This window comes from Sardina pilchardus, chromosome 15 (genome assembly GCF_963854185.1).
Source record: "Sardina pilchardus chromosome 15, fSarPil1.1, whole genome shotgun sequence".
Taxonomy (NCBI): domain Eukaryota; kingdom Metazoa; phylum Chordata; class Actinopteri; order Clupeiformes; family Clupeidae; genus Sardina; species Sardina pilchardus.
Window position 1 is genome coordinate 20,462,694 of NC_085008.1, and position 11,432 is coordinate 20,474,125.

Below are 11,432 nucleotides of genomic sequence, written 5' to 3' on the forward strand. Positions count from 1 at the left end.
TACAAATTCGTTGTTCACTTGTATGCGCCGAGATGACACACACAGGATGAGGTGACACATCCACAGAGACAATTTAACGCAACTTAGTCAAACAAGGTTGTAGAGGTAGCTGTGTCAAAAGTGATTTCCTGAATGCAAATTTGTGAAATGGGGGAATTCCTCTGTTTGTCAATGTCGTGATGCTGGGTAGAGAGCCAGAATGTGTTGATACATCCTCAAAGTAGGCGGACCGAGAAAATGAAAGTGAGTGCTGCTTCAATTCCGGACTGCTGAAGCTAATCCACAACAACGACGAGGCATATTCCACTCCGAAGGTATGAAAACGGTTTAATTGCGCATTTCCAAATGTCCATTTTCAGACAGTAGCCTACTGGATATACTGTCTATTCTCAAGCCTTAACTTCAAATCTACGTGTTAAAGTCAGTTTCGTTGTTGTTTATGAGGAACTAGCCTATGCCTTTAGACTTTGAATCAGAGGCACAGATTTTAGTTTAAAAGGCCAAAGTTCGAGTAGATTCTAGTGCTCCGCCAACACAGACTGACATCTGACTCTGAATCTTCTTCCTTTCAGAAGGTAATCTACCATAGTCACCCTAGAAATGGACCCAAAACAATATATCTTTTTCATCATTACCGAAAGAGATGAGATGATACCACTCCTCCACCCTGGCCAGATCTGCTATTCGAAAGAAGACCAGTACATACGTAAAGCTGAACAGGACTGCACGGTTTTACCAGTGAGGTGGCTGGGGTCTGCGAGAGAATACGACGTGCAGGTGGTTTGCCTGCACCAGCTGCCTCCACTATATGCAGCGCTTCTACAGGCTCTTGACACTGAGGAAGAGAGACTGGATGCCTTCCTGGAGAAATCGGCCTTAGAAACAGCTGCAGCCTTGAAGGAGGGTTGCCCTGTTTATGTAAAGAATATGGAGAAGTGGCGTCTAGGGGTAGTTCGAAACATTGGCAACAGGGATAATAGGAACGATTGCTTCTATGGCACTTTCTTCAAGATTGAGCTGCAGGTTTGTGTGTGTGTGTGTGTGTGTGTGTGTGTGTGTGTGTGTGTGTGTGTGTGTGTGTATCTTTGTTTAGCATATGATGTGGCATAAAAACATAAGGTATTACCTTCCTGTGATTAATCCTGATGGAGTTTTGCCCATATACTGTATCTTATCTTAACTATGTACTCAACTGCAGACTGGATCAGAGGAAGTCTGGGTCCCCTTCACGTGTGTGAAGCCTGCCTCCGAGGCCCCAGTACAAGCTGGAGACCGGGTCGTCTTCTTTCCAGACAATGAGAAGCATGCACGCCGTGGCATGGTGATGGATCTTCAAGAGGAGAATGGCCAGCCAGTAGCGTACATCTCCACTGTGAGTGAGCAGGACCAGAGCCATGTCCATGTTGTTTACCCACTTAGATGTTGTTCACCGGTCATGCACCGTAGTTCTCTTGCTGGCTTTGGTTTAGTCAATAGTGTGGTTTATTCTGTGAATGTGGGGTGGTGTTAGTGCAGTGGTAGCGCCGGGTTAGCTTGCAGTAGCCAGAAAAGTTGTAAGTTCAATTGAGCTGAACTAGGCGCTTAACCCTGAGTTACTCCAGGTAGATTGGCCCAGTAAATTTGACCTTACTTTGGAATAAAGCATCAGACAAATTAATTCATGATAATAATAAGATAATAAACGTCACCTGACATTATGTTTTGTCAAATATGGCTAGACTACTTAGACTATTGTCATACCTAAAGCACACACTTCAATTTATTAATTTTGCTGCGAAAGTAGAATTTGCATCTGTTTAATAGCCAAACTGTGTTTCCCAATTTGTAATTGTGTAGTTGTAGTTATGTAATAGGTAGTTCAAGCATAGATGTTACATTCCAGGTGATCAAATGAGGAGAGATGTCAGTGCCTGGCCTGCCTCATATTGTAAACAGTTTCTGTTTCTCTTCAGGACATGAATGAGCAGGGAGAGAAGGGCGGAGCAGTCACTGTGCCTCTTGGCTTTGTCCTGAAAGAGGAGATCCACCCCTCAGGTAAGGATTACATATTTCAAAATGCAATTTTTTAATTCAATTTCATAATGCAATTTATTCAATTCAATTTATTTGCAAGCAGGAACAATTTGGTCATTTAGATTTTTTTTTTTTTTTTTTTTTTTTAACTCTGGTAGAAAATGCTGTGATAATGTCGCTGGTGATGATTTTGGAATCATGTGTTGTTAGATGTGGAATCCATGGACACTGGTATTGGTATGGACACTGGTGCAGACACCGGACCAGCAAACAGCTGTCCCATTAGCCTGGACTCTCGTGTGAGAGTGCAGCTCGGCAAAGGTCCAGCGCAAGGGACTGTCCGCTGGATAGGACGCTTGCCAGGACAGAAAGGGACCAAAGTGGGCCTGGAACTGGTATGTAAAGGGAAGACACAAGAAGACAATCCCGCCTCACAGAAAAAAATGGGATTATTATAATGTCATGGGCCTCATGCAAGAAGTGATATACAATATAAATTTTGTTTGTTTTGGTTAATATTGTTTTCTTATTTTGTTAGTATACCCATTGACATTTTTTCTCTTAGGTTAGAAAGAATTTTACAAGTGGAAGACAATAAAAGAGAAACATCTTGTTTCCACAGCTCAGAAATAGAAAACTATGTTTTCTCAATGTTTTAGCAGTCTAAGCAGCAAAGCCGTGACTGTGACTTACAGCAAGAAATGCTGCAAAATTCTCAATAATCAAGAAGGGTCTCAAGGGATGATTGGAGCCCCTTGTCGCCACATGTTTTTGTGAGAAGTCTAATTGGTTGGACATTGCAGTCGTTGACATTACTTCCTCTTGATTGCTATTCTCCCCTCTTTTGACAGGACCAAAAGATTGGAGTGAGTGATGGCATGCTCAGTGGAGTGCGTTATTTCCAGTGTCCTCCAAAGCAAGGCCTGTTTGTGAAGATGAGCTCATGTTCACTGGATATTCCTGACAGTGGCATTAGGGACAAAGTGCCAGCTTACACCACCAAACAAACCAGTAGGACCAGCACAACTACTACTGCACACACATCTATTCTTATAAACTCTTAAATGTCAGGCTGCTCAGGCTGCAACTGTTAATATGGTGGTGGTGGTGGTGGTGGTGGTGGTGGTAGCATAGTGGTTAAGGAGCTGGGCTAGCTTGGAGGAGCCTGAAAAGTTGTGGGCTCAACGTTACAATGTAAAATCAGAATCAGCTTTATTGGCCAGGTTTGTGTAAACAAACAACAAATTTGACTCCCGTTAACTTTGCTCTCAGAGTACAATACTCAAACAAATAAAACACAAAAAAACAGCAAAAAAAAAAAACAGTAAGAATAGAATGAAAGGCAGTAGAATAAGTAAACGGATTTTGTGTATGTTAAAATTGTTATTATTGGGCAATTCATATCTTCAGTGTTGGAGTGAGCAAAATATAACAGAAGGTGCAGTTACAATACAGCTAACGCCCCACCAGAAACAAATGAGCTTCTGAACAGCCTTTCAGGCGTATAACCTATTGACATATGTAAATCACTTTGGATAAAACGTGTCTGCTAAATGAACATGTTATGTAAATAAATGTAAATGTCAGACTGTCTTTAAAACAGAAGGTGGCATGTCTTCTTCAGCTCTAGACTGCGATGGCAGACCAGAGGGTGAAAACGTTCCTCCTATCAACTCAGAGGATGTGAAATGGCTGCTTGTGGGTCGCATGAAGGGCATTCAAGGTCACTGCAACTCTTGCTACATGGACGCTGCTCTATTTAGGTCAGACCTCAATCCCATTTAAACCATCAAGCCTATAGCCATAACCGCAGCTATGCATGTGTGTTAATGACCGCCATTGCTCGTTATTATCAGTTAATAACTGCTCATGGCATTATTTGTTCCCAGTTTGTTCTCATGTTCGTCAGTGCTTGACTCCCTGCTGTTCAAACCTGCTGAGCCCAAGGACAAGCCAATCCAGAGGACACTGCTACGGGACATCGTCAACCCACTGCGCAGGTTAGGCCTCTGCAGAGACGTGTAGGGAAAGGTTTGGTTGTGGCCAGAGGCCTTTGGTTCATCTGTGAGGTGGCAAAACTAGAATGCAATCCGGTCACTGAAAATAGACTGACCGTAACATGAGCCCAATGTTAAACAGGAAATCGTATTCACTATTCATAACTTTGTTTTGTGACAGTTTTATAACTAACCCTCATTTATGGAGTACTCTTGATTTTGAGAGTCATGGCCATGTTTGTCTAAATGTGTCTGTGTGTTTGTAGGGAAGGCTATGTAGAGGCTAGCAGTGTTATGAGACTTCGGAAACAGTTGCAGGAGAGTGGCTACTGTGCCACCTTCACCACAGACGAAAAAGGTGAGAAAACCTGCAGAAATTAGGTCACTCACAGCTCTAAATATTACTGAGAAGGGGAAATGATGTGCAGTATGAATTGGAAATGTATGACATAATTTCCTGTGCATTGTGCTGGGTTGCCCATTCGTTCGAGCTTAACTGTAGAACAGGACCCATCCACTTAAGACTGCTGCAAAAAAATTATATGGGGGCATATTTGAACATTTCTTCCTCTTGCAGATCCAGAGGAGTTTCTGTCTCTGATCATGAATAAAATCCTTTCTCTGGAGCCACCTATCAAACTGTAAGTTCAAAGCTATGTAATGATCTGGCCAAATGATTTGTGCAGTGGGTGACCACATTAAGTTAGGATTCATTACGTCATCAGATGAGACAAAGAAGAAAATAATCCTGTTTCGTGCTCTTTCTGTTTCTTTCTTTCTTTGTTGCTCTTTCTTTGTCTTTCTTTTTTTCCCTCCCTCTCTCTTCTTTCTTTCTTTCTTTCTTTCATGTGCAGTTGTTCAAGAGGCAGTGTCCAGAGCAGTTTCTGTTACCAGATCTTCCTGGATAAAACCCACGATCTGATCTTGCCCACAGTCCAGCAGCTGATTGAGCAGTCCTTCCACAGTGGCCATCTCAAACTGGCTGAGGTAATAGCGCACAGCATTTTGTGTGTTTCTGTGTGTGTTCTTGGGGCCTTTGAATCAAGTGAGTATAAGTGTGAGTATAATATCAAGTCACTCACTAATGCACTGGTACTCCTACAATTTGACTTGTCTGAGTGGTGTCCTTTTCCAGTGCTTTGAAGCATAGTGAAATGCTATCACAGTTCCTCTTTTGATGGCGTTAAAACAGGTAATGTTATGTATTTGTTCTCTGTGTGAGTGCCTTCATGTTCTCGGGTATGTGCTCTCTGTCTGTGCAGGTTCCCTCCTGTCTGATTCTCCAGATGCCTCGCTTTGGGAAAGCCTTCAAGATGTTTCAAAAGATCATTCCCTCGTTGGAACTGGACATCACTGGCCTTCTTTCAGAGGGTACACACACACACACACACACACACACACACACACACACACACAGCCACCAAAGCAAATTCACATCACATACGTATATGCAAACAAGCAGATTATAGCCCTATCTATTACATTCCACATGTAGATGCACTTATCCAGAGCAACTTACAGTGAACTACTATTACAGTGCTCAATTAGCTTTGAATCACCAGTCAAATGCTATCTTGGTGTAAATGCATGTGTTGTGTCTGTACTGTGTGTGTGTGTGTGTGTGTGTGTGTGTGTGTGTGTGTGTGTGTGTGTGTGTGTGAGTGTGTGTGAGTGTGTGTGTGTGTGTGTGTGTGTGTGTGTGTGTGTGTGTGTGTGTGTGTGTGTGTGTGTGTGTGTGTGTGTGTGTGTGTGTGTGTGTGTGTGTGTGTGTGTGTGTGTGTGTGTATTTTAGGCCCTCAGCAGTGCCTGATGTGTGGAGGCCTTGCTAGTGAGGAGTGTGTGGAGTGTTTCAAAGACTCTGCCTTTAGCAGAAACGGCTTCAAATATTTCTGCCAGACATGTTCCGTTCAGGTAGATGTTTTTGTTTTTCTCCCTTTTTCACCAATGGGTAATTAAACACAGTCTTGGCCTCAGTACAAGACAACTCTAATCACCAGCTAGTAGAGATAGGGCAGGATGGACTACATCACACCACTCAAAATTGCAGCAGAAACCCCCGTTAAAATGCAGAAGTTCCAAAATAACTATGGCTGTAGTGAATTTATTGTGAATCATGTTGGTTCCTGTGTACATGTTGCTTGGAGATGATGGATGAAAAGTGACTTTGAGTAGTCTTTGAGATAGGGCCTATTTGGCCTTGGGGGGGGGGAGATGTTGCACTGATTATGTAGTGATTTACCATGGCTTTTATTTTGTCAGATTCCACAATACCATCCATCCAAAGAGATAAAATAGACATACGTAGTATCAGATGCTACTAGGGCAAGATGTTGATAAAGTTCATACTTCTCTGGCTGTGGTAGTGTTGCTCATGTGATAATATGTGCCTTTTAGGTGCACAATGAAAAAGAATGATACCCGCACACACTGTTGCTGCTACAACCTGACACCTGTAACACCTGACGAAGACCAACACTGGTCGAAACGTTGTGTATTAAATCACTTCAGGAGCATTACATTACATTACATTTCATTTGGCTGACGCTTTTTAACCAAAGCGACTTGAAAAAACATTTAGGTTTTTAAGAGCATTTCTAACAACAAATAAAAGCCACAATAAGTGCATCAATGGGTGTAATAAGTGCATAAATGAGTGTAATAAGTGCATGAATGAGTGCGATTGTCTGAAGTAGTGCTATGAGAGGAGATGTTCTTTGAAGAGCTGGGTTTTCAGACCTTTTTTGAAGATGGCTAGGGATGTCCCTGCTCTAGTAGGAACAGATAGTGCATTCCACCAACGAGGGACGACAGATGAGAAAAGTTTGGAGCAGCAGTAACATTGTGTGCTGTGCGGGTATCTTTCTTTTAATTATTTCACGGATCTATTTTACCCTGCACCTGTACTAAGTTGGATGTGTGCGTACACTCTCTGCATCTTTTAGGTGCACAGCCATCCAAGCCGGAGGTCCCACATACTCTCTCCTTCCTTTGTGCCTGAAGGCTGGCCACAAGCCATGGCTCCGCCCAGGGACAAGATGGAGCTTTTCGCTGTGCTCTGCATAGACACCAGCCATTACGTGTCCTTCCTCAAGTACGGACCAGGCACCAACGACTGGGCCTTCTTCGACAGCATGTCCGACAGAGTCGGTGAGGAGGAATCGCTGAAAGGACACCTAGCCAGATATTAGTGTCAGGAAATTGTGTGTGTGTGTGTGTGGGTGGGTGGGTGGGTGTGTGTGGGTGGGTGGGTGGGTGTGTAGGTGTGTGTGTGTGTGTGTGGGTAGGTGGTTGGGTCTTCGACAGCATGTCCACCAGTGTTGGTAAGGAACGATTGCTGAAAGCAGACCTAGCCAGATAGTAGTGTCAGGTGTCAGGAAATTGTGTGTGGGTGTGTTGGTGTATGTGTGGGCTTAGTTTTAATCAGTGTGTTTTGTCTCGTAGGGGATGTCGATGGCTACAACATTCCTGAGGTGCGTCTGTGTCCAGAGGTGGCCAAATACCTGGAGATGCCGGTCACAGAGCTCGCCCATCTACAGCCCAGAGACATGGAGGAAGTTGGCAAGCGTCTCCTCTGTGACGCCTACATGTGCCTCTACCAGAGTCCCAGTGCTTCTCTGTACCACTGACACATACACTGTATGTACCTGTCTGTCATCTCTCTTATCTTTTATTGATGGGCCTGTACTTGAACTCTAGCCTCACAAAAGGGAACTGACGTCTGAATGATCCTGTACGGAAAATCCCCAAACTCTAAGCACTGTCAGGTGTGTGGACCTGTACCCACCAACCAAACATAACCACAACTGAATCCTCAATAACGATACAACAGGATGCATTCGGAGTTGTAATCAGAATCTTATTTTCTTTTTTACGGCATACTTACAATAGGGGTTTACCGGTTGGGTTTGGTTTTGTGTCTTTTAATAATACACTTTTATTTGTAAATAGGCTCTCCTCACTGTACACTTTGAATCAATGATTGCTTTAGCTATTATATTTATTGTTCTTCCTTGTGATTTTGCTGGGCAAACTGAAGACCTATAACGAGAGGGTAGTGATGCCAGTGGCTACTAGCTACTCTTCCACTCAATTTTACAAAAGCCTTAAGGGGTCATATATGACCGAGTATGCTTCTCAGGTTTTAAAATATCAGTATCTCTTGCTAAATGTTAACTAGTGCAGTAGGAACAAAGTTTAGCAAGGAGTCTTTGCAGTACTTGTAAGACACTCACAGGACTGTCCTTTGATCAATGCCAATCACACAGACACTGGACGCTTCAAATGGATAGATCTTGAGAAGGATATGCAACTGTAAACTTTTTGTACATTGGGGAGGTAAAACCATTTCTCCAATATGCTGTATGATGACTACTGATGTCTGATATGTACATTGTAAGGACCAAAAGGGAAATAAAACTGTACAAAATATACCCGCCGCTCAGTCCTGCACATTCTCCGCATGTGTGCCTACTTGTCTGCATGTGTGTGTGCACATGCATGTGTGCGAGTGTGGGTATTTTTGTGTGCGTGTGCCTGTATGTGTGTGAGTGTGAGTGTGTGCATGTGAGAAAAAAACGCTAGCACGGTGGTCATAAATATACATATGTGAAACTATTTTAAAATTGATATATTTAGTATTCCCTTGAAAGCAGTCTCTGACAGTTATCATGAATATGACAAACCCTTTCATTCTGTATGCCTGTATGCCTATGGTCTATCAGACTTGTATCTTGATTGGCAAGTTTGTAGAAAAAGACTTTGCAACAATGCGTGTTCATTTAAAATATATACTGTATATATATATATATATATATATATATATATATAGGTTTATGCAACGTAACCTGTAGAATGTGGCAGACTTCATGCATCCCTATGCACTGGCAATCAAACTTAAAAATGACTAGTATCCCTTAGATACCCACAGGAAGCAGATACAACTGGACCAATCTTTAGGATGTCAAGATGGCCCAAATCACTGAGAAAGGAACGCAACCTTTAAGTAGGCTGTTGCTCGGGATAAGGATGGTGTGGTGCATTAAATAAAGGTCCAAATAAAATGGAACGCAAGTGCAGACATCTGCAACAGGATCAGAAAATCTTCTGGGCGTTTGTGGAGAGGTCAAGGGCAACCTGTCCCCACATGCACTGAGGAATGTCACAGAGGTCATGTCAAAGATCCTTCCTTCAATCCGCTTTAACCCTCTCTGGTCATGTTGCAGATGAACAAACACTAACTGGGTATCAATGGAACATTCCCACCCCCCCCCCCCCACCCCCCAACCCCCCAACACACACTTATGTAAAGTCAAGAAAAAAGTTTCACAAGAGAATATATCCTCTATGACAATAGATTATAAAGCAGGAACTATGGTAACACTTCTTGTCTTCAAGCTCATGAGAATGTTCCAAATTATTTTTTGTAACAGACCTTTATAAGTGAAAAAGAAAATCCTAATAGAAGGGTTAACTCTCCTGGCAAAAAAAAAAAAGTGTGTAATTAAACCATATACTTAGAATAACCCCCTATTAACATCAGCAACCAACAAATTGCGAGGGAGGGCACTTGAGTAGGACCACAATTGACCACACACTTCTTTTTTGCCACATATAAGTGATCCTTCATGCAAAGCAACCTATCAGTATGTGTGTTCTATGCATAGCACTCTTATGACCTTGCTATGAACTAGAATCACCTCAGGGTCACCTCCAACTCACATGGCATGAGGGTGAGGGATTGGGTTCCAGACCAGTGGGAGGGCTAGGATTGCTCAAGTAGCTTTAGAGATTTCCTGGCGTAAGCACCAGCACTAGATATCAATACTACATCTCATACCGAAGGTTTCAATTCATACTTTGCGTGTGACGTCACAACTACTGGCTGGTGAGCAGAGTACATCATTCTCCAGCAACGAAACTCAGTGAACTACTCAAGGATCTTGCCAGGACGTCGCCAGTTTTACTATATGAAAGTTGGTGTTTTAAGGTGAAAATGACATGTCAGATAGTTGCTGTGCGATTGGATGCACTAACCGCCGAGTATTTATTTATTTATTTAAAACTACTTATCAAGCTGTCAGGCAGGGGGTACATATTCAGATGAGGACTTCATCACACGATGGAACAGATGTCACTGTGTATACAACCCCTGGCAAAAAATATGGAATCACCAGTCTTGGAGGATGTTAATCCAGTTGTTTTATTTTTTAGAAAAATGCCAGATCACAGACATGACACAAAACTAAGTTCATTTGAAATGGCAACTTTCTGGCTTTAGGAAACATTAAAGGAAATCAAGAAAAAAAATAGTTAATCAGTAACAGTTGCTTGTTTTCGACCAGCCAGAGGGGAAAAAAATATGGAATCACTCAATTCCAAGGAAAAAAATATGGAATCATGAAAAACAAATTGACAAAAGAACACTTCAACGCACCACTAGTACTTTGTTGCACCACCTCTGGCTTTTATAACAGCTTACAGTCTCTGAGGCATGGACTTAATGAGTGACAATCAGTACTCTTCATCAATCTGGCTCCAACTTTCTCTGATTCCAGTTGTCAGATCAGTTTTGCAGGTTGAAGCCTTGGGATGCACCATTTTCTTTAATTCTACTACAGATTTTCAATTGGATTGAGATCCAGACTATTTGCAGGCCATGACATTGACCTTATGTGTCTTTCTTCAAGGAATTCAACAGTTTTTGCTTTATGACAAGATGCATTATCATCGTGAAAAATGATGTAATCATCCCCAAACATCCTTTCAATTGATTGGATAAGAAAAGTGTCCAAAATGTCAATATAAACTTTATATAATAAATAATAATATAAGCATTATTGAAGATGTAACAATCACCATCTCCCCAATGCCTTTACCTGACATGCAGCCCCATATCATCAATGACCTTGTTTTTTCCAGGCAGTTGTCCTCATTAATCTCAATGAAATGGCACCAAACAAAAGTTCCAGCATCATCACCTTGCCCATTGCAGAAACGCGATTCATCACTGAATATGACTTTCATCTAGTTATATCCACATTCCAATGAGATTTATGAAGACAACTGCCTGAAGAAAACATGCACATTTCCTCAGTCGTTGGATGATATGGGGCTGCATGTCAGGTAAAGGCATTGGGGAGACGGCGATCGTTACATCTTCGATAATGCTCAATCCAATTGAAAATCTGTAGTAGAATTTGAAGAAAATGCTGCATCCCAAGGCTCAAACCTGCAAAACTGATCTGGCAACTGGAATCAGAGAAAGTTGGAGCCAGATTGATTAAGAGTACTGATTGTCACTCATTAAGTCCATGCCTCAGAGACAGTGGTGCAACAAAGTACTAGTGGTGCGTTGAAGTGTTCTTTTGTCAATTTGTTTTTCATGATTCCATATTTTTTTCCTTGGAATTGAGTGATTCCATA

At 42.1% G+C, this 11,432-nt stretch overlaps 1 protein-coding gene across 2 annotated transcripts; it reads left to right on the forward strand.

Moving 5' to 3' along the window:
- The first annotated feature begins 6 nt into the window (after positions 1–6).
- On the forward strand, positions 7–8,438 carry cyldl (cylindromatosis (turban tumor syndrome), like). 2 transcript variants are annotated; one of them, XM_062555603.1, is made up of 15 exons: positions 7–314; positions 573–1,023; positions 1,199–1,372; positions 1,953–2,034; positions 2,224–2,408; positions 2,865–3,024; positions 3,638–3,776; positions 3,903–4,013; positions 4,277–4,368; positions 4,588–4,651; positions 4,865–4,997; positions 5,273–5,381; positions 5,803–5,921; positions 6,953–7,157; positions 7,452–8,438. In XM_062555603.1, exons 2-15 carry the CDS (start codon positions 601–603, stop codon positions 7,634–7,636), a joined length of 2,181 nt encoding a protein of 726 aa, XP_062411587.1. In that variant the 5' UTR covers positions 7–314; positions 573–600; the 3' UTR covers positions 7,637–8,438. The 2 variants fall into 2 exon arrangements, with proteins under 2 accessions (XP_062411587.1, XP_062411588.1); XM_062555604.1 differs by having other exon boundaries at positions 576–1,023.
- Positions 8,439–11,432: the final 2,994 nt, after the last annotated feature.

Excerpts from the sequence above, each read along its gene's own strand:
- cyldl (XM_062555603.1), top strand. The coding sequence starts at position 601 with ATGGACCCAAAACAATATATCTTTTTCATCATTACCGAAAGAGATGAG. Across the intron at positions 2,409-2,864 it reads CCAAAGTGGGCCTGGAACTG|GACCAAAAGATTGGAGTGAG; the intron begins GTATGTAAAGGG and ends CTCTTTTGACAG. Across the intron at positions 5,922-6,952 it reads GCCAGACATGTTCCGTTCAG|GTGCACAGCCATCCAAGCCG; the intron begins GTAGATGTTTTT and ends TGCATCTTTTAG.